Genomic DNA, 21,096 nt, shown 5'->3' with positions numbered 1-21,096 from the left:
GCAAGTTTTACAATTCAACTAGCATCTTAAGGTAGAATGTATACTCTAGGTGGTATTTTTACCTGAAAATATTAACTTAAAACACTTTAGCCCACTTCAAGGCTCAGGCACCCATCATTTCTAGAAGGAGCTTAACTGAAGTTCTACGTGCAGTAGATGCTTTTTTGTCAGGTGGGAGACCTGTGCAGAATATTAAAATATTTTTTGTTTCTGCTATGAATCCTCATTGACTTTGACGACCATTTCTTCTGAACATTCTTTTTTTATTATTATTATTTTCCATTACTGTAAAGACCTTTGGCCTACCTCTTAAATTATGGAGAATCTTCTTCACCTTTGTGAAGAAAAAGTTGGCTTTGGTATTGAAACTAATTTCTTCCCTTCGACTGTTACCTCCTTACCAGAAGGAGCAGTTTATTTTTAGTCCCATTAATTTATGGAATGCTATCGGTGCTGAGATCATCACTTTAATTTCTGCCCTCGCAGTCTGCAGAAGGACGTGGCTGGGGACTGAAGGTATTAACTGAGCCAATGTGAAGACTCCTTCATACAAACTGGTTTACAGAATCAGTCCTAATGTTCATGCTTCAGAGTCCATTATAAAACGGAGAAAGATGTCTGGAAAAGACCAGTCTGCATTAGAAGACAAATTGATATAAGTTTGTATCGTTAGCAAGTGTACTTCTCTTTGGTTATTGTTGGAAAAAAAATTTTTAAATTTTTTTTAATAAAAAAAAAAAATCACAGGTCTATCCATTAAATTTGCTTACTTGAAAAACAAAAGGCATAAGTGAATGCATCCTAAATGAAAGTTCTGCTGTTAGAGTTGGAAAATAGAAATATTGCCATCTAGTGTCATCAACTCCAAAGTTTACTTTTTTCAGAAACGTCTGTACGCTGAATTTTGGCTCTATTTGTTACAGTTCCTACAGCTTCAGAAATCTGAAGGAAAGGCATAGTAGTCATTCCTTTGTGTTTTATCTGATGTTATTCCCGGTGTAGGATTTCTAGTGTTTGAGCCAAAAGACAAGAATCTTAGTGAATAGATCAAAACATGATACATTTCTCATTTTCTAGGGTCGAGGTGGTAAGAAGTTTTATATTGTGCTAAAAGAAATAATGGAAAGAGATCCTCTATCTCAACTCTGTGAAAATGAAATGGATCTTATTTGGACTTTGCGATATGACTGCCGCGAAAACTTTCCACAATCACTGCCAAAACTGCTGCTCTCCTTGAAATGGAACAAACTTGAAGATGTTGCTCAGGTAAGGGACAAGACAGTGATGGTGGGGAAAAATGCTGGAGTCAAATCATGAGTAAATAGGGTTTCTTTCTGAAGTATAGACACTTTGATATGGTACTATTGTGTAAACCAAAGTTCATTCTATACCTTCTGTGGCCTGGACACATAACCAAGAACTTACTATCTTAAAAAAACCCAACATGTGTTTCAGAGGTCCTCTGAATGAGGAGAGAAGCACAGCAATCATTTATACAGGCTAAGTTTTAAATCTTGTGTTCAGTTTTAATCTTAAGTGCCAGGAATTTCACAGAATCACATCGTTGTTTAGATTGGGAGGGACCTCTTGAGACCATCTAGGAAAAATTCTATAAGTCTGTAGTGAAACCATTCTTGCTTGACAGACTGACTTAAAAGTAGTGAAAGAACAGACCCCTGGATTTGTATTGAAACTTTTTAATACAGAGCAGGTTGGGAAAAACTATGAAAGTTACCAAGCACGGTACTCGCTCTGAGGGCTGAACCCAGACCTTGTTTTGATCATCTGCTTATCCTGATGGAATTGCACGTTTAAATGATGCTCAGCTTCCTGTAGACACTGAGACAATACTTGTATCTTTCCATGGGTCTCATTCTTTACATTTTAAATGGTTATTAAAATTATTTTTATTTTTATAAAACTTTGAGCTAGAAAACATTTGCTGTGAAGTATTTCAGAAAAAGTATTCATGATATGTAAGTGTTGATGGTATCATTGACCCTTACTGGGCTATGGATTGAATAAATTTTCCATGCAAGTTTGTGAGGATACAACACCTATATTTAAAAGCACCTTTAATTTTACTTAGCTTCATTATGAGTCTTGCATGTGTTCATATCAGTATTTGCCCATGAAAACACTTTCTTCCACTTCTGGAATTGCAGCACGGTCCCTGGCTCTGCTTTGTGATTGATCTGTGCCCGTTTCTTCCATTCTGAATTTCCCAAAACTGCACCGATGAACCAGCTGAGAATCTGCCTCCCTAGGTGTTTAGTGTAATGAACACGCCTGTTAAATGCGGTTGAGACTATGAACGTGTTTGTCATACTTGAAATAGAAGCATTGGTTGAACTATGACATGTGGTAGCAAACACATTTTTCACTGTTGGTGCAATAGGATTACTAAATCAGGAGGAAAATAAGATCTTCCTAGTCAGTCCGATTTTATATGTTCCTATTTAAATGTGAAATATTTATATTATCTAATTTGTAGGAAAGGGTATTTTTATCCTAAGTTATGACTTGTTCCTACAGAGAGGAAAAAACTTGTGCTGTTGATGTACAGCACACATCGAAGCCTGTTTATTTTGAGTCATAGTGTACTGTTTCAGTCATACAATTTTATACATATTATTAAAAATATATCTTAGTGGACAGCTTCATTAAAATGCAATAAACCCAGTTTATTTTATGAAACCTCTAGGCATTTTTCTTCTTAGCAGTCCAAAATAATACACTGGTGTGTTCTGTAATTTTTTCCAGCACATCATTGTCTTCAGTACTGGGAAACTTCTCAGAATATCTAACCTGAATAATTCTTTTTGCAATTTGACCTCATTACTATTCACAGTGCATCAGTGGAAATGGAGAAATATTTCTGGTAAACATCTCTTTCTACAGAAACCTTATTTAAACTCTTTTTTGAGTGGAAAACATTTCCCAATATAAAATATATATAATTATGAAAGCATTTTCAAAACATTGTCTAAATTTTATTGAAGCTCTGTTTCTAAAACATACACATCTGGGGTTACCTAATTTTTGTTTACTGTGTGCCATGCCTATGTGTGAAGAAGCAGACTTTTCATGCTTTGTAAATGAGACCTGGTGCAAAAAGAATTATCCAGATCATTTAAAAGGGTAAGAATCAGAAGTGGGCCCATTTTCCCAGAGTTGGGGTTTGGTTTTGGTTTTTTTTCCTAGCCAGACCAGTCTGTAATCTCCTTCTGTTGGTCTGGATGCTTTTATGGGCAGTTATACCCATGTCTTAAATAGTGACTTTACCTGTAACCTAATCGCCATCCTTTCAACACAGCTTCAGGCTCTCCTTCAGATATGGCCCAAGCTGCTGCCTAGGGAAGCATTGGAACTGTTGGATTTCAATTATCCAGACCAGTACGTGAGAGAATATGCAGTGGGTTGTTTAAAGCAAATGAGGTGAGTGTGTTGCTTTACTTTGTGGGGTGAAAAGCTGCATCCTATTTGTCTATAGGAAAAAAACAATTCTAAGAGGAAGGGCTTAAGCCTGCTGCCTGCCATGAATAGATGACCAAGTAAAGCAGTCTAATTTCTAGATAATTGTTATTTTCCATGCTGCTAGGAGAATACCAATGTCCCAGTGAGACTGGTGTGTTCGCCCCTTTCTTGGACAAAAGGAGAGCAAGAGTAACAAAAGGGGAAAATAATACAATAGTTGAATAATATAAAAACCCCATCCAGCTGCCTCGCTCTCTGTGTCAGGTATTGGCTGTACCATTTAATAGAAATGTAAGCTGTAACATATAATAAAAAGAGAATTACTGATTTGTTTGTTCTTCACAGTAGCCTTTGCTATCTGCAGTTCTTCCTTTATCGAGTATGATTTTGCTCTTTGCTGTAACCTAGGGCAAGATTTGTGTAACGCTGTCATTTGCAGCACTGCTGCAGATTTCCTGTCCTTGAATTCTAAATTCTCTGTGGTGAATAGTTTTAGTGATTAACTTTTTTAATGGTCAAGGCTAAACTTTTGGGCTAGAAGAAAAGGAGTATTTTGACTACTTTCAAATGCAAACAAGCAATTTAGCTGCTGGACTATCCTAATAATGCTGAATTATTACATCTGGAATTACTTCCAGAATTCTTAGTTCTGGCTCTGAAGCAAAATTGTGTTCAGCTGGGTGTCAGAAGTGAATTTTCAACTTCTTTAACAAGTTTGATGAAGACAGCTGGTAAAAACTGTAACCCAATGGTGATCCTGTTAGCTGAAATTTAAAAAAGAGGCAAAAATAAATCCAGCACAGCATAATTGAAACTTCTTATCAAGTTACTGAAGATTTTCAGAGTAAGATGGAAAGAATGAAAGAATTCAGTATTTGCATCTCTGAAGTCTTCACGTGATACACAGAAGAATTTCTACTCTTTTCCTAACAACTTAAGCAGAGAATTTGAATTCTGCAGGCCTTTGATAAGAGAAAAGATACTGGAATGTAGGAAGTCAAGGAAGGTTCACATTTGTTCTGGAGTAACGTAACTGTTGGGTGTGAGAGGCTTTTTTTGGGGAGGAGAAATACAGGATTTCATAGAAAATTATTGGAATTATTTTTATTATGTCAATATTACTTGAAGTAGTTAATTAGCATAGAGACTTTTCAAAGATATGTTTATGAACTGTGGCTAAATACTTAAATTTGCATTTCTAGAGTAGGAGTAATTTGGACACTGGTTTCTCAAAGATGATGTACTTGTTATCCTCTGAAAACATTCATGGTTTTGGTATGATAAAAAACTAAACAAAACAAAAAAACCAAAAAAAACCCCCATAAACCAAAAAAAATCCACACAAAACCCCCCATTTTGGCTAAATGGATCACTTTGTAGGAGTATGTTAATAAATTCACACTAATTAAGTCACAGGTAATAACTTGTAAAGGCACATGAATGGAATTGCTTTTGGGGGACTAAATGCTCTTCTCCCCCTTCTTTGTACGCTGAGTGACTTTGAGTCACTCAAGTATTCGTGGTTCTTGTCCATGCCCATTGCAACCAACTGCAAGGTTTCAGTGGTTCTTTCTGTAGTTGCAAAGGGCCACTGGAACTCCTCAGTCAGAGGCTGAGTGCTCAAAGAGGACCAATGTCCACTGTGAAATAATCTGAAGTAATTAATCTCACAGATAGATAACCTGGCGGTCAGGCTGAGTTCTTGATGTTGTAAAAGCCCATGACAGAATAGCAGGTTTTTCCTTATAGGTTTGAGGGCCTTAAGACTCTGTTGTATCCCTAACTTACTGATGAAGTGGTCAATCTGGCAATTGCACTAAGTTTATATTATTGTTCTTTTTGTGACTGAAAATTGGGGGACACTCTTGCTATTGAAACAAATCTGTCATTGCTGGATTTGTCGTATGCATCTGAATTTCTGGAATATCATTAATCTGTTCACTCTGTTACTAACTGCTTTTATGTGCCCCACTCTAGTGACGAAGAGCTCTCTCAGTATCTTCTTCAACTTGTGCAAGTCCTGAAGTATGAACCTTTTCTTGATTGTGCTCTCTCCAGATTTCTGTTAGAGAGAGCCCTCGCTAATAGGAGAATAGGACAGATGCTGTTCTGGCATCTGAGGTAAGAGATTTTCCCTTGCGTCTTTCTGAGACTGTTGAGCCTGATTGGACTTTCCAATATGATTTCGTGAGGGCTTTAACAAATGAGCCGTTGTTGTAGTCCCCTATTAGTCCTCTTTGTTTCATTGCCTTTATCATTTGTGGATTGAGCAAGCCTATAATTAAAAATATATTACAGTGTTTGTAGTCTACTGTTTGAGGAAATTATTCCAAACTGCATTCAGCTCTATCTGATAAGTTAGCTCTGTGTATCACATTAGTGTTTGTTTTGGCTGTGCATGCAGTGAAGTGACAATATTTATACCTTACAGTTGGGAAAAAAATATATTATATTTGAGAGTCCAACAGCAAATAAAAGCAGTTTTATGTGCCATTGCACTTCTGCCGACTGGTTCCATGCGGAATGGACTATAGCTTGATTCTCTCTTCAAAGTGCAATTTAGTTTAATATTTCTGAATAAAAAGAGGAAGTACTACATGAAAATGTTTTGGACAATAATTGGCTCTGGTATAAGGTTCAGTGGTTTGTTTCAAAATGTTTCCCTTCAGGCAATATTTGGCTTTTCCCTTACAAAAATTTGAACACGTGCAGTTTAACATCAGCCCTGATTCTCAGTATCATCTTCTATGACTTACCAGTACTGCTTCCTTGAATAAAAGGGGTTCTTGAAACAAAAATAATCTAATAATTACCTCTTAACATTACTGTCTCCAGAACAGTCCTAGGCCTTGAAACAAGTGGCATGCATTGAAACCAGCCAGTTCTTAGTGTTCAACACGTAGGTGTTTTGTTATTTCTTAAGAATTCTGCCTTTTTGTTTTATCTGTATAACCATGAAGTTTTTTGGTGGGATTTTTTGTTGTTTTGTGGTTCAGTTTGGGTTGGGGTTTGTTTTGGTTTTAATGGCTTGAAGAATGCATATCTGTAAACACTATGGTCTGATGAGACGCCTTTCTTCTTCTAGGTCAGAGGTTCACATACCTGCAGTTTCAGTACAGTTTGGTTTGATACTTGAAGCTTACTGCCGAGGAAGCGTTGCTCATATGAAAGTGCTTGCTAAACAGGTATAGACTTCCCTTCTCCTTTAAATCTTGACTGATCCCAGCTTGTAACTCAAGTACTTATTCCGTTGCTCTTCTGGGGTGTATTGGTTACCTTGACAAAGTCCATCTGTTGGGAAGCGGGGAAGAGAAGGAAGCATGGGTGAGATGGAGAAATGGAAAGGGCTAAATGGATGATGGAGCAGCTCTCCTTGGCTCAGAAAGCAGCTAGCGCTGTGGGGCCTCGGAGGGCAGGAGCTGTTTCTGTGGTGTTGTGAGACGTGTGAGAGACTTGCAGCCGTGTGCTTGTATTCTGCATAGAGCAGCAGACTGACTGGACTAGAAACTGAAGAAGGGTTTCTGTGCACTTGAAACTTGTGACCCTTTTCCCCAGAAACGGTAACTTGTTTAATAGAAACTGTTCCCTTCTATCTAAACTTTATCTAGATGACTCCAAGACTACTTCCTGCAGCTTTGGCTTTTGTTGAAAGGTGATTCAAAAAACCCTGATGTTGTAGTATAATGTAGTATTGCCTGGAAATAAAGATGTTCAAGTAAACCAAATACTCATTTTAGTCTTAATATGGATGTACCATTTAAAAAAAAAAATCAAAAAAGGAAAAAGAAATGAGAGATGCTTGCTTTCAATTATCATAGGAAGTATAGCTGCAGATCAGTAGAGACACTCACAAGTCATGTTGGAAGGCTCTAATGCAGTTTTAGCAAGTTAATTTAGATTGTGACCGTAAAGAAGCTTTGAAAAATTCTCTCTTTGGAATTAATATATTTGCCGTATCAGGCTACAGAAGTCTCAGTAGATACTTGTCTGATGAGTGCTATTTGTAACAGTTTTGATACTGTCTACATTGAAACTGTGCTTTGAGAGGCGCATGGAACAGGAATGGAGTGCTTCAGGAGAGATTCCCATTGAATTCCAGCAGAAGTTTTTTTTTCCCCATGAAATCAATGAGACATTGGAACAACCTCCAGGGGAAGTGGTGAATTCCCCTACATTGGTCAGTGTTAAGAGTCAGCTCGACAGGGTACTGACTCATCTCATTTAAACTACACAGTTACCTTGAGAGGTTGGACTGGATGATCCTGTTGGTCCCTTCCAACCTGAGATTCTGTGACTATGAATGTACTGTTGCGCTCTTCATTACTGCAGTTTGCAGGACGTTGAAAAGACCGTCTCCTACACGTGTGCCTGTTAGTATTGTCAGAATCATAAGATTAGGTGATGAAATGCTTTAAGCAATAGACCTAAGGTCAGTAAAGTTTTTGTGCACTTCACAGGAAACAAATGTCAGTACAATCAAAGAAGGGGCAAAAAAATTCCCAACTGTGCAAACACGGAAGAAATTCAAAGTAGAAATACTTCAAAAAGTTCCTGTTTGTACAACAAGTTCCATTTTGTTCCCTTGTCACCAATGTTTGTACAGCTCCTAGAATAGTGGAAAAGCAGAGCACTTTTGGTTTTGACAGATGGCTGACCTGGCAGGTCTCCATTGCCTCAGTTTTATAATCAAACTGCATACAATTTCCACAGCATCCTGCCTGGCAGGGCTCAGTCTGTCTGTAGAAGTGGTAAGTTTTGACTCAGCACCTTGTAAGATAGACTGAAGCTTCCTTGTATAGAAAGCAACTCTCAGGATTATTAAGTTGATGCTGTTTGCTAGAGAATGTGTGTGTTACTGAGTGTGTTAACTGTGGCTAGGGGCAAACACAGCCGGTTGTTATAACAACTATTTTATATTTGGCTAACAAGTTGCTTAGATGTAGATGCAGTATAGAAATATTTGTTGCATGTGCTATCTAGGTTTGTTACCACAGGGCTTTTCTCTGCTAGTGTTATGTGTTCTTTACTAGTTGTTTTCTTAGAAATTAAGTACCAGTAGAAAGCTTTCCAAACCAAAAGAAGGGATGGGAAGGGTTAAACCCACCTGTATTGATTGCAAATAATTGCCTTGCCTTTTGTCACATTTTTTGAGGTAACAATATTGCTTAGATGAGATGTCATGATTTGTAACACTTTAATTGGTTTGATCATTTACCTTGTGCTTAACTTCAACAGGATTTTAACGAGCAGACTTCTAAGACTCAGCTCTGTAAAGGTTAAGTAGATGTAGTTATATATGTGAAAATAATCTGCAAGTAGTCATATGGCCATGTCATGTTCTGTGCAAGTAACTGAACTTGGACAGTATGAAGTATCTGCAAGCACAGATTAACTCGAGCAATGTTTGATTTTGTTAGAGGTAGGAGGAACTCAGTATTTCTGTTGACTTCAGGAAGGACAGAAGGCACCTATGTTATGTGCTTTGTCAAATTAGTGAACAAAAATGGTATTCTGGAGAAGGAATTTGTGTAAATGTATCATACATTAAAATACCTTATTCATTTTTTTTGGAAGTGTTAAGTCATGCTTTAAACTGACTCTAATCTCAGGAGATTTCATCCCATTGATGTCTTTGTTACTGAAGGAAATGGCATTTCTGAGACATGAGTGACTTACAGCTTTTAATCTTTTTCTTCCCCAGAAATGTCTTATTATTTCCACTCTTAAAAAGTAGTCGAATTATTTAATACTTTAGTTAACTGCTCTGTTTTGAAATGAGATTTTGCATTGTATTAAGTGTAAAGTAACAGCAACAACTTTCAAAGATAACCTGTCTTTTTCAGGTGGAAGCTCTTAATAAAATGAAGACTTTAAATAGTCTCATTAAGCTGAATGCCATGAAGCAAAGCAAAGCAAAAGGAAAAGATGCGATGCATACGTGTTTGAAACAAAATGCTTACAGAGAAGCGCTTTCTGACCTCCAGTCCCCTCTGAATCCTTCTGTTATACTTTCAGAATTACAGTAAGTTAAGAATGAATAAAATCTCACTGTAGCTTTTGCACGGGAACAGTAAAAGCAGAATCGCAGATGTGCTTTAACTTCCTTTGGCTCTATTGTTCAGCAGAGATGCTGTCATAGGGAACTTTTTCTGTGGTGACTGAAGGTCTGTTGGGAATCTTCCTCATGTTAAGGTATCAGTTCAGTTAGAAAGCTTTTTTGATCCACCATGGAACTTAATACTCTCTTAGTCAATGTATTACCGTAGCTAACTATATTTAAATATAAACCTAAAAGTGAGTTCAAGTACATTCTTGGCTTCTTGTTTATAACTAAAAGTACAAAAGCCATTAAAACTGTTAACGGTGCTTAAATATAGAGTCTAAAACTTTATGGGAAATCATATAAAGAAAACGATTTTCTCTGAAAATTGAAGTGCTTAATTCAAGCATTATTTAAATGTATGCCAGCCACGGTATCCAATACGTTCCATGTATAACATGTCTGTTCGTAACCTGGTAAAGGCTCCTAGTGTAGTAGGAGAATGAAAGCAGAGATAACATTTAAGTATTTCCAAACTGGAAGTGACACACTCTGTTGAGTTTTGAACAATGTTTGGGCCTCTTCAGTTGAATTACTCTGATTTGACTAAAGCATTTGTTATATTTTCTTCTAGTGTTGAGAAGTGTAGATATATGGATTCTAAAATGAAGCCTCTATGGATAGTATACAACAATAAGATGTTTGGAGGAGATCTTGTAGGGATCATCTTTAAAAATGGTGATGGTAAGCAATGCTAAAAGTGTTAAATGTTTCCTTTTCCTTCTTCCCGCGCTTGCACTTAAGCTGTGTTGCTCTGTATTGCCATAATGTAAATGTGGTTTACCCTAACGTTGTTAAACAAATTATTGGTATTCTATGATTCTATTAAATTAAGTGTCATCTTCTGATTGGGTTTCAAAGTACAGACATTACCAGTTTTGATGTAATTATGGTTAATCCTGCTTTAACCTTTAGGCTTGATGAATATTTTTTGGTACATCTTTCTGAAGGCCTTATAAAGATTAGAAAGTTTGTCCACAGCACACTGAGAAATTGAAACAGCAGTTTCAACCTTGCATTACAGATCTCCGACAGGACATGTTGGCGCTCCAGATTTTGCGCTTGATGGACATACTTTGGAAAGAAGCTGGTCTGGATCTCCGGTAAGGATCTCTTCAGGGCTAGTTTATCTGGATAGAGACTCCACTTCTAGCAATAAAGCTTTCCTGTTATTTAAATACCTTCCTTACTCTCTCCTTTCCAGATATCTATATTGATGCCCACAGGTTTCAGTTGTCGTAGCCAAGGTGAACAGGCAGCAATTAGAAAAAGTTACCTTAACTAATTAGATGGCTTTCTTTGCAGTTCATTCCCTAGATAAATGGCCCACATTACAGTAGAATTTAGTCATGAAAAGAAATAATGCAAGAAGTTAAGTAAAACTTGGGGATTTTTGTTTATTATCAAGCAGAATATTTTTCTTACTGCACCATATATCTTGCCATTTATCTAAGTTGCCATGCTGATTATAAATTCTACTGCTGTCTTATAAAGTTTACTGTTTTAATCCTTTGAAAATCATCTAGATAAAATGCACTGTATGAGGTGAGGAAACAATTCATTGAGTTAAGGATCTAGCAAGAAGGTTTTGTGCCCTTTTTTTTTCCCGTTGGTTTATTTGTGTCTGTGGCCTTTCCAAAAGGAGATGTTTCAAAAATTCCTCACATAAAAAACTTACCTAGTAATGATTTTTCCAGGCAGATGCAAAAATGATTATGGGAGTTGCAACTCTTAGGTTCTACTACATGTGTGGAAGTAAGGGACAAACACAGAACACAGATCTGCTGGCCAGGAATTAGCTGCTGAGGGTTGCATCTGGAATACACCATCAAGATTCTCCAATAGGTAGAACTAATAGGCAAAACACTCTCTAGAAACTAGTCAGCTCTAAGTACTGGTAATCTGGGGGCCGAGGGAGTAGGAGCTTTGAGATGCTTTATAACAGAATTTCAGTCTGGTTGAGAATTACCAGACTCGTGGAGTGCACAAATACAGATTCTTCCTTTCAGGATTTAACATATCTGTGTGGTTTGTGCAGCCATGGCCACAATTGAACATATGGCTGTCCAGATAAGTTTTGTACTTGCGATCTGTTTTCTACAGAATTTAACAGAGGAATGCCCGTCTTGTATTAACTACATAACGGGCTTTGTGAAAATGAGGGTCTTGGGAGGTGAGAAGTTAAGTTGCTTGTGCTTCTCTTCTCTGAGGGCTGCTGCACAAAGAAAATTTATGATAATTGGAAGCCGTCACTATGGATTTACCAAGGGTAAAATAGCCAATCCAATAGCCTTCTTTGAGGGAGGGAAAGGGTAATGGATGTCCTTACGTGAACTTCAGCAAGGCTTTCGAGTGACCCCCACAGTATTCTTGCCTCTCGAGTTGGGATGTTACAGATGGGATGGGTAGACAACTAAATACTCTGCCTGGAGGCTGATGACAAGTGGATTATCACTGGAGTCTATGTGGGAATTTTTATATTCTTAGCCTTGTCAGTATCCTGCAGTGAAAGACATTTATTATTTAAATATGTATGCAAGAAAAAGTACTTCCATCTGTTTTGTGCTTACCACCTGCTAGTCTCAGTTACTGCATGTTTTCAGTTGTATTTTTGAGTCATGATGAATAGTGGATAGTCATTGAAGAGTACGACAAGATTCTAGAGTAAGATGAGGTTGGCAGGAAAAGTGATGTATTTAGCACCACTACTGTATTAGGAAAAAAAGTACATTGCAACATCCTTAAAATGTCACTTTTCAATGCTATTTCAATGAAGTTGTTCTAACCCAGCCATTAGAAAGTCAGTGGAGAAAAAGCATAATGTCCTGGTGCATTGTACCAAAGGACTGAAGAGGTTTTTAGGGTATTGAACTGACTCACATGTCATGCTAAAGCTTCCTCTTATTGCTGTTTATACCCAAAGACTTGGGGTCATTGTGAACATCTTATTCTGAAGTCCCACTTTGCATTCTTGTCTCAATAAGACGCTATTTGGATGTCAGAAAACTTTTTTCCAGACCAGAAATACCTTTGTATCTTCCAAAGTCTCTTGCAAAGTAGTTTTCTTACCTTCATGTGCTTACTAAGGTAAGCATGACTTGTTTGTAGGAATACTACAGTAGTCAAAAGAGAGACAGTATGAGGCGTTGTTATCATATAGTAAATGGGGAACTTTTCCAGACACATCTATGCGCCAATTCTAGCTAGTGTAGTTCTCAAATTCTGATTTATTTTAAGAAAAATAGTTCTAAAGATGATATTGAGGCCATAAATTCTGTTTTTAATGCCTGTGAAAGGGCTGCAATCCTCTGTGTTTAAATTTTAAGTGTTGTCTATAAGGCTAGAAGTACTTACTCAAATATTACTTGAAATACTTTATTGGAATCTTTGAGCTCATTTCAGATTTTTTGTGATTCAAGCGTAACAGCATGAGCTTTATAAGGCGCATAACGTCAACACATACAGATCAGTAAAATTATAAACTTGTTACTTGTGCTACTTATGGAAAGATTCATTTGAGTGAAGTATGGGATACAGTGGGAATGTGAGTAATAAATTGTTTCTGGAAGTGTATGTTTGTGGTGAGGTAGCCGAGTGTGTGTGAAGTTGAATACCGATTTGAGGAAACTTCAGATAATTTATGTCATAAATAGGCTGCGAGGAGACAAATCGAGCATTTAGAGGCAAGGACAGCCTCTGGCAGCTGTAGGATCCCAGATGAGGCATTCTTTGGTTGTTGCCTTCCCAGAAGCTTTGTTTGTGGTTCTGGCCTGGACCACACACTGTGCCTAGCAAACGGGAGTAGTCATTGGGAGTCCTCAAATATGTTTTCCTGACTAAGGCATTTTTTAAACTCGACAAAGGAAAACCAGAAAGTGTCTCTGATGTCCAAGATTTTTCTGAAAACTCTCAGGAAAAAAAAAACCCCAAAACTAGAAAGGGGAAATTCCTAGTGAGAATTAAATATCTATATTTGGCCTCTTCCATTTATTTACTTAACTGGGAGCATCTTCCTTCTATTCATCCATTCATAGTTACAATTATAAAAAAAGTTCAGGGATTAAGGCAGAGTTTCAAGTCTGTGTCTATCAAAGAGACATTAATCAGGCAGCTGCCCAGGGAAGGCTCTGAAATGTCCTTAATTGAAAACAGCATTGGATAAAACAGCACTGGAAATGCCTGGGGCGTGAGGATGCAGCTGAGAGGGTAAGACTTTGTGATCTCCATCTTTGCAGTTTATATGCCTCTCAAAAAGAGGCAGCTCCAAAATCTGTGGATTAACAGCAGTGGTAATGAGTTCTGTTGCCCTGTTCATGAGTCTGGCCTTGCTGGCTTGCTTCTTTTTGCTTGGGTAAAAGGCATGGTTTCAGGTGAAAATGTCAAATACTTTTGCTTTCCTGAAAAATACAACAATCCATACCAATGAGTGGAGTCTCTTTTTCTTGCCCTGTATCATCCTTTGAGGCTTTAGTTTCCCTGAAGTTGTTTCTTCCCTTTTTCCTTTTGCGGATGCATGATGGATTTTGCAGTTTTCAACTTTTTTCCACTACAGAAAGTTTGATAACTCCATTCAAGTAAAAGCAGGGCTTCTCACTTGTTTCACCAGTGTAAGAGCAGAAGCACTTGCTGTTTGCCTCCCTCTTTTAATCAATAATACCTTGCCACAAGCAAATTGTAGAGCTTCTATGAAGCCTGGCTCAAAAGGCAGCCAAGATGCTGCCACCGAGGAGTTTGGGATAGGATCAGTTTCCTTATAATTGCACTGCAATCTGTAGCCATTTATTTAGTAGTAATATAAAATAAAATCTTAGCCCAGTCTGTGTGTAAAGCAAGCATGATATTCCCAGTGGGATTTCTCAGTTCTGAAGAGAAACACCAAATATATATTGTTTTTGGGAACTCCGAAGCTGAAGAAGGAGAAAGGTAGGTTTGTTTGGGGTTTTTTTTGTTTTTAACTGTCAGCAAATTTGTCTGACGAGTAAACTCACCTCTTTCACACACGGTGTGTTCTGTAAGCGAGGTTCCCATGTGTGCATTCTGACTAAATATCAGAACAAGACCACAGTTTGTATCAGAAAAGGAAATACGTGTATGCAGGAGGATGTAACAGCGTGCTCCAGTGGGTCCTTTATCTGGGGCTGGCACTGGGTGGACAATGGAGTGCACAGCTGACTGGAATTTCTGGTGTAAACTGCATCTGCATCTCAGTACAGACCAAACCATAAGAGAGCAAAGGCCAACACCCCAGGTGAGCACTGCTCAGTCATGGAGAGGAGTCTGGCTCAGTCAGTTTACCTTAGACATCAGTCAGTCAAGTACTAGAGAGAAACTAGACAACAAAAAAGCACGTTCTTTAGTTAATCCCCATGCTTTAAAAACAAACAAAAACAACCCTATTTATTTCTAAGACAAAGTATTATCTGAAAATTGAGCAGGAAATAGTTGGCCTAAGATATTAGTATGTGTCGGCAGCTAAACTTCCTCAGTCCTTTCTGTAGTTTATCTCTAGTTATTTCTTGTACTTTAAATATGGGCAAGTATGGAACAAACCCAATTAAATGGCATTTCTATTGAGGCTGCATCTGCTGAGTAACGAAGCGAGACTTTCAGAGGTTCAAACCCTCTGAAAAGTTACAGCCACACAAGTTATTTTGCTTTAAAAAATTCCCTGTCTAAAGCCATGTGTATGGGCATACTCACAGTAGATGAGTTCCCTTTCTTTTATGCCTATGAGGAATGTTTAAATATTACAAATGTATGTCACAGCAGAGGAGCATAACACATCTTCCCAAGCGTGCTGTGGGGTCTGCAGTGTTGCACCTCTTTGTATCAAAAGGTATTTCCACTGCTTTGCCTATATCAAGGCATTGAAATTGTGTTAAAGGAGAAACTGGTAAAGTAACAGAGCACCAGCAAATCATAAGTTTGAGAAGTTTGATCTATGTGGAGCGACCTTTGCTGTGGTAAAGTGTCATTAAAGTATTTAGTTACTTCTTGGACAGATAGAGGGAGTTCTCCAAATTACTTATTCATTTCACTGCCTATTTATAGTGAGTTTTAATTTTCACCTTTCTTCATATGTGTGAAGTCCAGTGTTAAGCCACTGTGTATGAATGAAATCAGAGTTCACAAACATACTGAAAAATGTATGTTACAAATCTAAAGAATGTCATTATTTTTAAAGCATTGTACCTGAAGTTACAGGGAATATTGATACCAGAACTTGGTGTTGTATTTGGGAAGATACGGCTTTGGAGAATGAAAATCTTGAAATAAAGAACACTATTAAATAAGTGAGGAAGAGAATTTTCTGTCCTGCCCAGGATTGCTGTATTCATCTGTCTGTGGTCTTTACTGGCGTTAAAAAGCAGGGAGCATATCCTGCTAACAGATGTTGAAGTCAGAAAGACCAGGATGAGATGGAAAGGGCCCAGAGGATTTGTCCCTAACTTGACTCCTGTCAAACTGTCTCTCTGACAAGGATGTTTTTTCCTCCAGTTGTAAGCACACAGTCCTCAAGGGGCTGAAGGCTTTCATCATTGCTTGTTTTTGAAGGGGAAGTTGTTGGACCTGTGCCCAGTTGAGCTGCAAGAAGGGTGGGTTGAAAGCCGTGGAAGAAGGCCAGCGTGCACTTTAACCTGGCAATATTTGGCTTACATTTGTTGTGTCGTGATAAGGGTGGGCAGTACTTCCTGATATCGCAAATACTGGTGTTCAGTAGTTCCAGATACCCTTCTGTTCATTGTGAGAACCCACCGGTCTAGAGAGCTGGGGGTTTTAATTGGGAAATGGATTAGAAACGGGAGGAAGGTTCCAAATCTACGCTTTTTTGTGTTGAAGTTGGGTGTTCTCTGAATACTCTGAACCTGGTTTTCAGTTTACTTTGTTGCCCGTAGAGAAGAATCCCCAGATACGTAGTTATTAGTGCTTGTGAGGGATCAGCTGTGTGTTACCACTAAAGTAGAGAAACTGTTCAGATTTCTAATAGTTGTTATGCCAAAAAGTTCAAATTAATTTAGTCTGGAATTTGATTTATTTTTCTTCTATGGCGTGGGATAGTAGGCTATGTCAGTTAAGAGATGTGGTTCTGCTTTATAGCAATCAAACTTAGTGTCTGTTTTATATATAAATACCAAAGACAACTCCCCTAGCAGTTCTTTTTCCTTCTGTATGTATACACATGCAAATATTTTGATGTCCAGCAATTTTTTTATACAGTTTTGTAAGTTACTAAGAGCTTGTGTACTGCAGTTCGACTTGCATGGGCATCCATTCCTTTATACATGGATCCATGACCAAAATTGAGATCATATTGACCTGAGATGCCTAGCACAGCAGTGCACACCTCAGTTTGTGGTGAGGAGCCTTTGAAGAGTTGGGTTGAAGTTTCCATCGCATCCATTGGACTTCCATTTATGTTGCCATTGTTTTACCATTTTAAGCGCTTGGAGTAAGGACATGTTTTGGAAAAATACACTTGTCAATTTAGACATATGTCTCCTTGATTCATATCTTTATTTGTGTCTTATTTTAATGCAATGATATTGTTGTAGATATTTTTAGTAGGTGTAGTATATGAATGCACAGGAATCTTCTTACATATCAGGTGGGTTAAAAGATGTGTTCCCAATTTTCATTCAGTTTCTATGCTTAAAATCAGTAAAAGTTCGGAAATATTATTTTATGTTTAGGTTTAAAAGGACTTCTAGCAGTTGAAGTTGAAATATAAAGAATGGGGGGAAAAAAGATAAGATCTTCTTTTCCATTTACACAAATAAAACAGTCTAGAATGAACATGAGTGTAATTTACTGTCTGTTTAGCCAGCAAATTAACAAATGAAAATAAAGGGCTCCCTCTATGGTTTCTCCTGTAAAATTACCAGTAATTGTGTTCCCCAGTAATAGGGAAAAAGTAGGGTTGCTTACCATTTCTTCTTTAACATATATGTATGTAATTGGAAAAATTAATGTTTTAAATGTATTTTAGCTTTGCAAGCAACATCTGTGTGTTAACCTTTGAGACTTCAGTGTTCAAGTTAACGTGAGCGTTCAGCCCTCTTGTTATTGAATACCGATACACTGAGGAGACCTTCTTACTATTCCTATTTTTTAACATGAATCTGTCTTTCGTTTCAGGATATTGCCGTATGGCTGCTTAGCAACTGGAGATCACTCTGGCCTTATTGAGGCTGTTTCTAGTTCAGAAACCATTGCTGACATTCAGTTAAATAGTAGCAATGTTGCTGCCGCTGCTGCCTTCAACAAAGACGCTCTCTTAAACTGGCTGAAAGAATACAATTTAGGGTAATTGCTGCAGTTATTTTCTTATCTATAGTGTAAGCTGCAAAATTCCTGTAAGTTTATATTTCAGTCTTGAGGAATGTGAAGCTCTTCTGGCGGGTTTGTTACTCCTTCTTTTTCTAGCATGTCAAATTGTGACTCGGATTCATGGTGCCATTGGAATTCAAACAACGATCCAGCTGAAATACTGGATATACATTTGCTGTATTTTGACTGCATGTTGTGGAGTAAGTTATACTGGATTTGGCAAAGCAGACAAGCCCAAGAAAACTGTATGGGTCTCAAGTCTTGATGTTTTTGGCTTTCATAATATTTGCATCTCTCCTATTCGCCATAGCTACGTTTTTACAGTGCTTTCTGTCAAATAAGTCTAGTTTCACAGCACCTTAACAGGCTTCTGGTTTAAGCAAGAAAAAATCCTTTCTGAAATCAAGGCGTGACACAAGTTACCAGTAGTCTGCACTAATCTTGCTTGTCTGTGTGTTTTTAGAGATGACTTGGATCGAGCCATTGAAGAATTTACTCTGTCTTGTGCTGGCTACTGTGTAGCTACTTACGTACTGGGGATTGGTGACAGACACAGTGACAACATCATGGTCAGAAAAAATGGTCAGGTAAAAATCTCTTCTTTAGGCAGAATAACTATAGTATCTTTGTAGTGCAAGAATTATCTTGAGAACTTCAGATTTCTATAGTATCTCCGTGAAATAAAATCCAGACATTGCTACAACTGATGGCTTTACTGAGAATTGAAGAGAGCTTCAGAGAAATGAAATCTAAGACTAGTGGAATGTCAACCAGTGTCTGTTAGGGAAGCAATTCTGTATCACGTGAGGCTGTTCTTGAGGAGTTTTTCAGGACATCTGAAAGGCCTGTTAACGGTTCAGATTTGTTGAATAACAGCAGTCTTAGAGTATTTTGCAAAAGATTATCCTTAAAAAAATGCATGAATTGCAGTTCTGAGCAGTGTAGTTTTCCTGAAGTTAGTCTCTACAGCCCCCCTCTGCAGAAATTGTCATTATGGAACTCAGGACCAGCATAACGCTGTGACTGTTAAGTCTCAAAATGTAGAGCCTAGGTAAGCTCTTGGAAACATATTTTTCTGTGGAGCTATTAGAAAAGTGAAATGTTTCACTGGAGAAATTAATTTTCACTTCTGTTTTGTTTTTGTATCAGCTCTTTCATATAGATTTTGGGCATATTCTTGGAAACTTCAAGTCCAAGTTTGGAATTAAAAGGGAACGGGTACCTTTCATACTCACCTATGATTTTATTCATGTTATTCAACAAGGAAAAACAGGGAACACTGAAAAATTTGGTCGGTTAGTATCGTTTTGATCTCTTCCTTTTGTAACTGGGATGATCTCTGGTGATAATTTCCAGCACACCAGGAACTTGTCTGGATTTGGTTGGCTCATTTGTACTTGTGTGGGAGCTTGCTAACATGTGTTTACAACACTATCTACTTCTCCACCTGACCTGGAATGTAGACACAAAGTACTTCATACAGCAGAAACCACAGCTCTGCAGTGGAAAGGTGCAATTCCTTTTTGATCTCCTTCAGCAGAAGATGGCAGATTCTTCTGGGCTCTTCATTTTTTTTGCCTTCAGCAAGACTGGGCACTAGGAATGGATGCTAATGGCTGTTGTTCAAGCAAGATGAAGCACTGGTCTTAAAGACAGGCTCCCATCTGCCCTTTCTGTCCCTCAGTGCACATTCAGGGTGTCAAAATCAGTCCTGGCCTTTACGTGGGTGCTTAGGCAAATACAGCCATGTGCTCATAATCCAACACTTTTGCATGCCCCTTCCCATCTTGAGTCAGAGAGCCACAGTGGAACACAAAAGCACATTTCAAGGGAAAACTACCCTCCCTGATCCTACCTGTTGAGGCAGATTTTTCATTTTCCCTCAGCTCTCACTAGTTGAAGGGAGAGTCATTTTACATGCTTTGCTCTCACTTTGCTATCGGGTTTCACAGGAAGAATTTCTTGTCAGAAATATGAAATTAAGTACTAAGGTATGGCATGACAAATTTGTGGCTACATCTGGAAGAAGAAGCTATACATGTATTTTTAATGGTGTGTCTAGGAAGAATAGAAAACAGCTGCCAGTCACCCGTGTATCTCCTGGAGAGCTAGGAAATCAACCTGTAGCTCCCTTTTTAAAACCATGAAACAAAGCCAGGTACAAGAGCTGTGGCATATGGTGTATTTTAAATGGCAGTAGGATTCCACTTTTACGTGAAAAATGCTTCAGAAGATAATTTATTCTTTGAAGTATCATTTGTCGTCTTACAAAGACATCATCTTACATGAAGGGGTCTTCCCATTTCCTGTGGAGACTTACAGATTAGACATTGGGCAGTGGCACATCTGGGCACACTGAGCAAGTTCTCAAGTGTCTGCATGATGTGTTTTTATGCCAGACATGGTAGTTGGTTCAGTTTTGACCATGTTTGCAGGAAGGAATTACCTTACAGAGATAGGTGAAATGCCCTGATGATCTTATGTAGTGGATCTACAGTGGGAAAACAAAACTTCTATAGCAGACCCGTCCAATCCAACCAAACAAATTAAATTCTCAGGGAAATGGGACACTGGCATTTGGCATTTTTTAAAAACCTGTTGGTCTTTTGTACCAGTGCTTTAAGGGCTTGTTGAAGAGGCATGGGGTATTTTTGTGGGAAGGCATTGGAGGTTCTGTAGGCATCTCTGTTGTCCTGTCTGATACTGTGTTCCTACGATACGTGTGGTAGACCAATTAACAGCTTTTTGAAATCATTACATGTATTTGTCAACCGTCTAAGTTCTCACGTGTTGTCTTCATTGCATGTGCGTTGTGGTTGGACGTGAAGGTTCCGCCAGTATTGTGAAGAAGCGTACTTGATTCTGCGAAAACACGGAAACCTATTTATTACACTCTTTGCACTGATGTTAACTGCAGGGCTTCCAGAGCTAACCTCCGTCAAGGACATCCAGTATCTCAAGGTAAAGTAAGATTTACAGCTCAGCAGCACGTAGCATTTTCCAACGATGTGAATTTTGATTTTAAGATTAATATATTTTAATGATTTCCCATTTCTGTCAAGCTCTCTTTTTCAGCTCTATAGATCAAGGTCTGTAGTCAGTCCTGGCAGTCAAAGGAAACTGCGAATATACATTCCGCTCAACCACTCTGTAATGAGTTAACATCCCTGCATCTTACATGTAGTCATTTC

General features: G+C 38.1%; 1 protein-coding gene across 2 annotated transcripts in view; it reads left to right on the top strand.

Annotated features, from left to right (window-relative positions):
• Positions 1-21,096, top strand: part of PIK3CB (phosphatidylinositol-4,5-bisphosphate 3-kinase, catalytic subunit beta) — a 35,164-nt gene that overhangs the window by 12,276 nt on the left and 1,792 nt on the right. For both annotated transcript variants that reach the window (XM_010183098.1, XM_010183099.1), the window contains 11 exons: positions 1,078-1,266; positions 3,317-3,438; positions 5,455-5,598; positions 6,563-6,662; positions 9,321-9,499; positions 10,152-10,261; positions 10,602-10,680; positions 17,714-17,881; positions 18,369-18,492; positions 19,055-19,200; positions 20,734-20,866. In XM_010183098.1, the coding sequence (XP_010181400.1) occupies positions 1,078-1,266; positions 3,317-3,438; positions 5,455-5,598; positions 6,563-6,662; positions 9,321-9,499; positions 10,152-10,261; positions 10,602-10,680; positions 17,714-17,881; positions 18,369-18,492; positions 19,055-19,200; positions 20,734-20,866 (1,494 nt within the window). The remainder of the gene's footprint in view (positions 1-1,077; positions 1,267-3,316; positions 3,439-5,454; positions 5,599-6,562; positions 6,663-9,320; positions 9,500-10,151; positions 10,262-10,601; positions 10,681-17,713; positions 17,882-18,368; positions 18,493-19,054; positions 19,201-20,733; positions 20,867-21,096) is intronic.

Source organism: Mesitornis unicolor, unplaced genomic scaffold, assembly GCF_000695765.1.
Source record: "Mesitornis unicolor isolate BGI_N332 unplaced genomic scaffold, ASM69576v1 scaffold964, whole genome shotgun sequence".
In the NCBI taxonomy this organism is placed as follows: Eukaryota; Metazoa; Chordata; class Aves; order Mesitornithiformes; family Mesitornithidae; genus Mesitornis; species Mesitornis unicolor.
The sequence above is the reverse complement of the archived record's forward strand: the minus strand, read 5'-3'. Positions and strand labels throughout refer to the sequence as shown.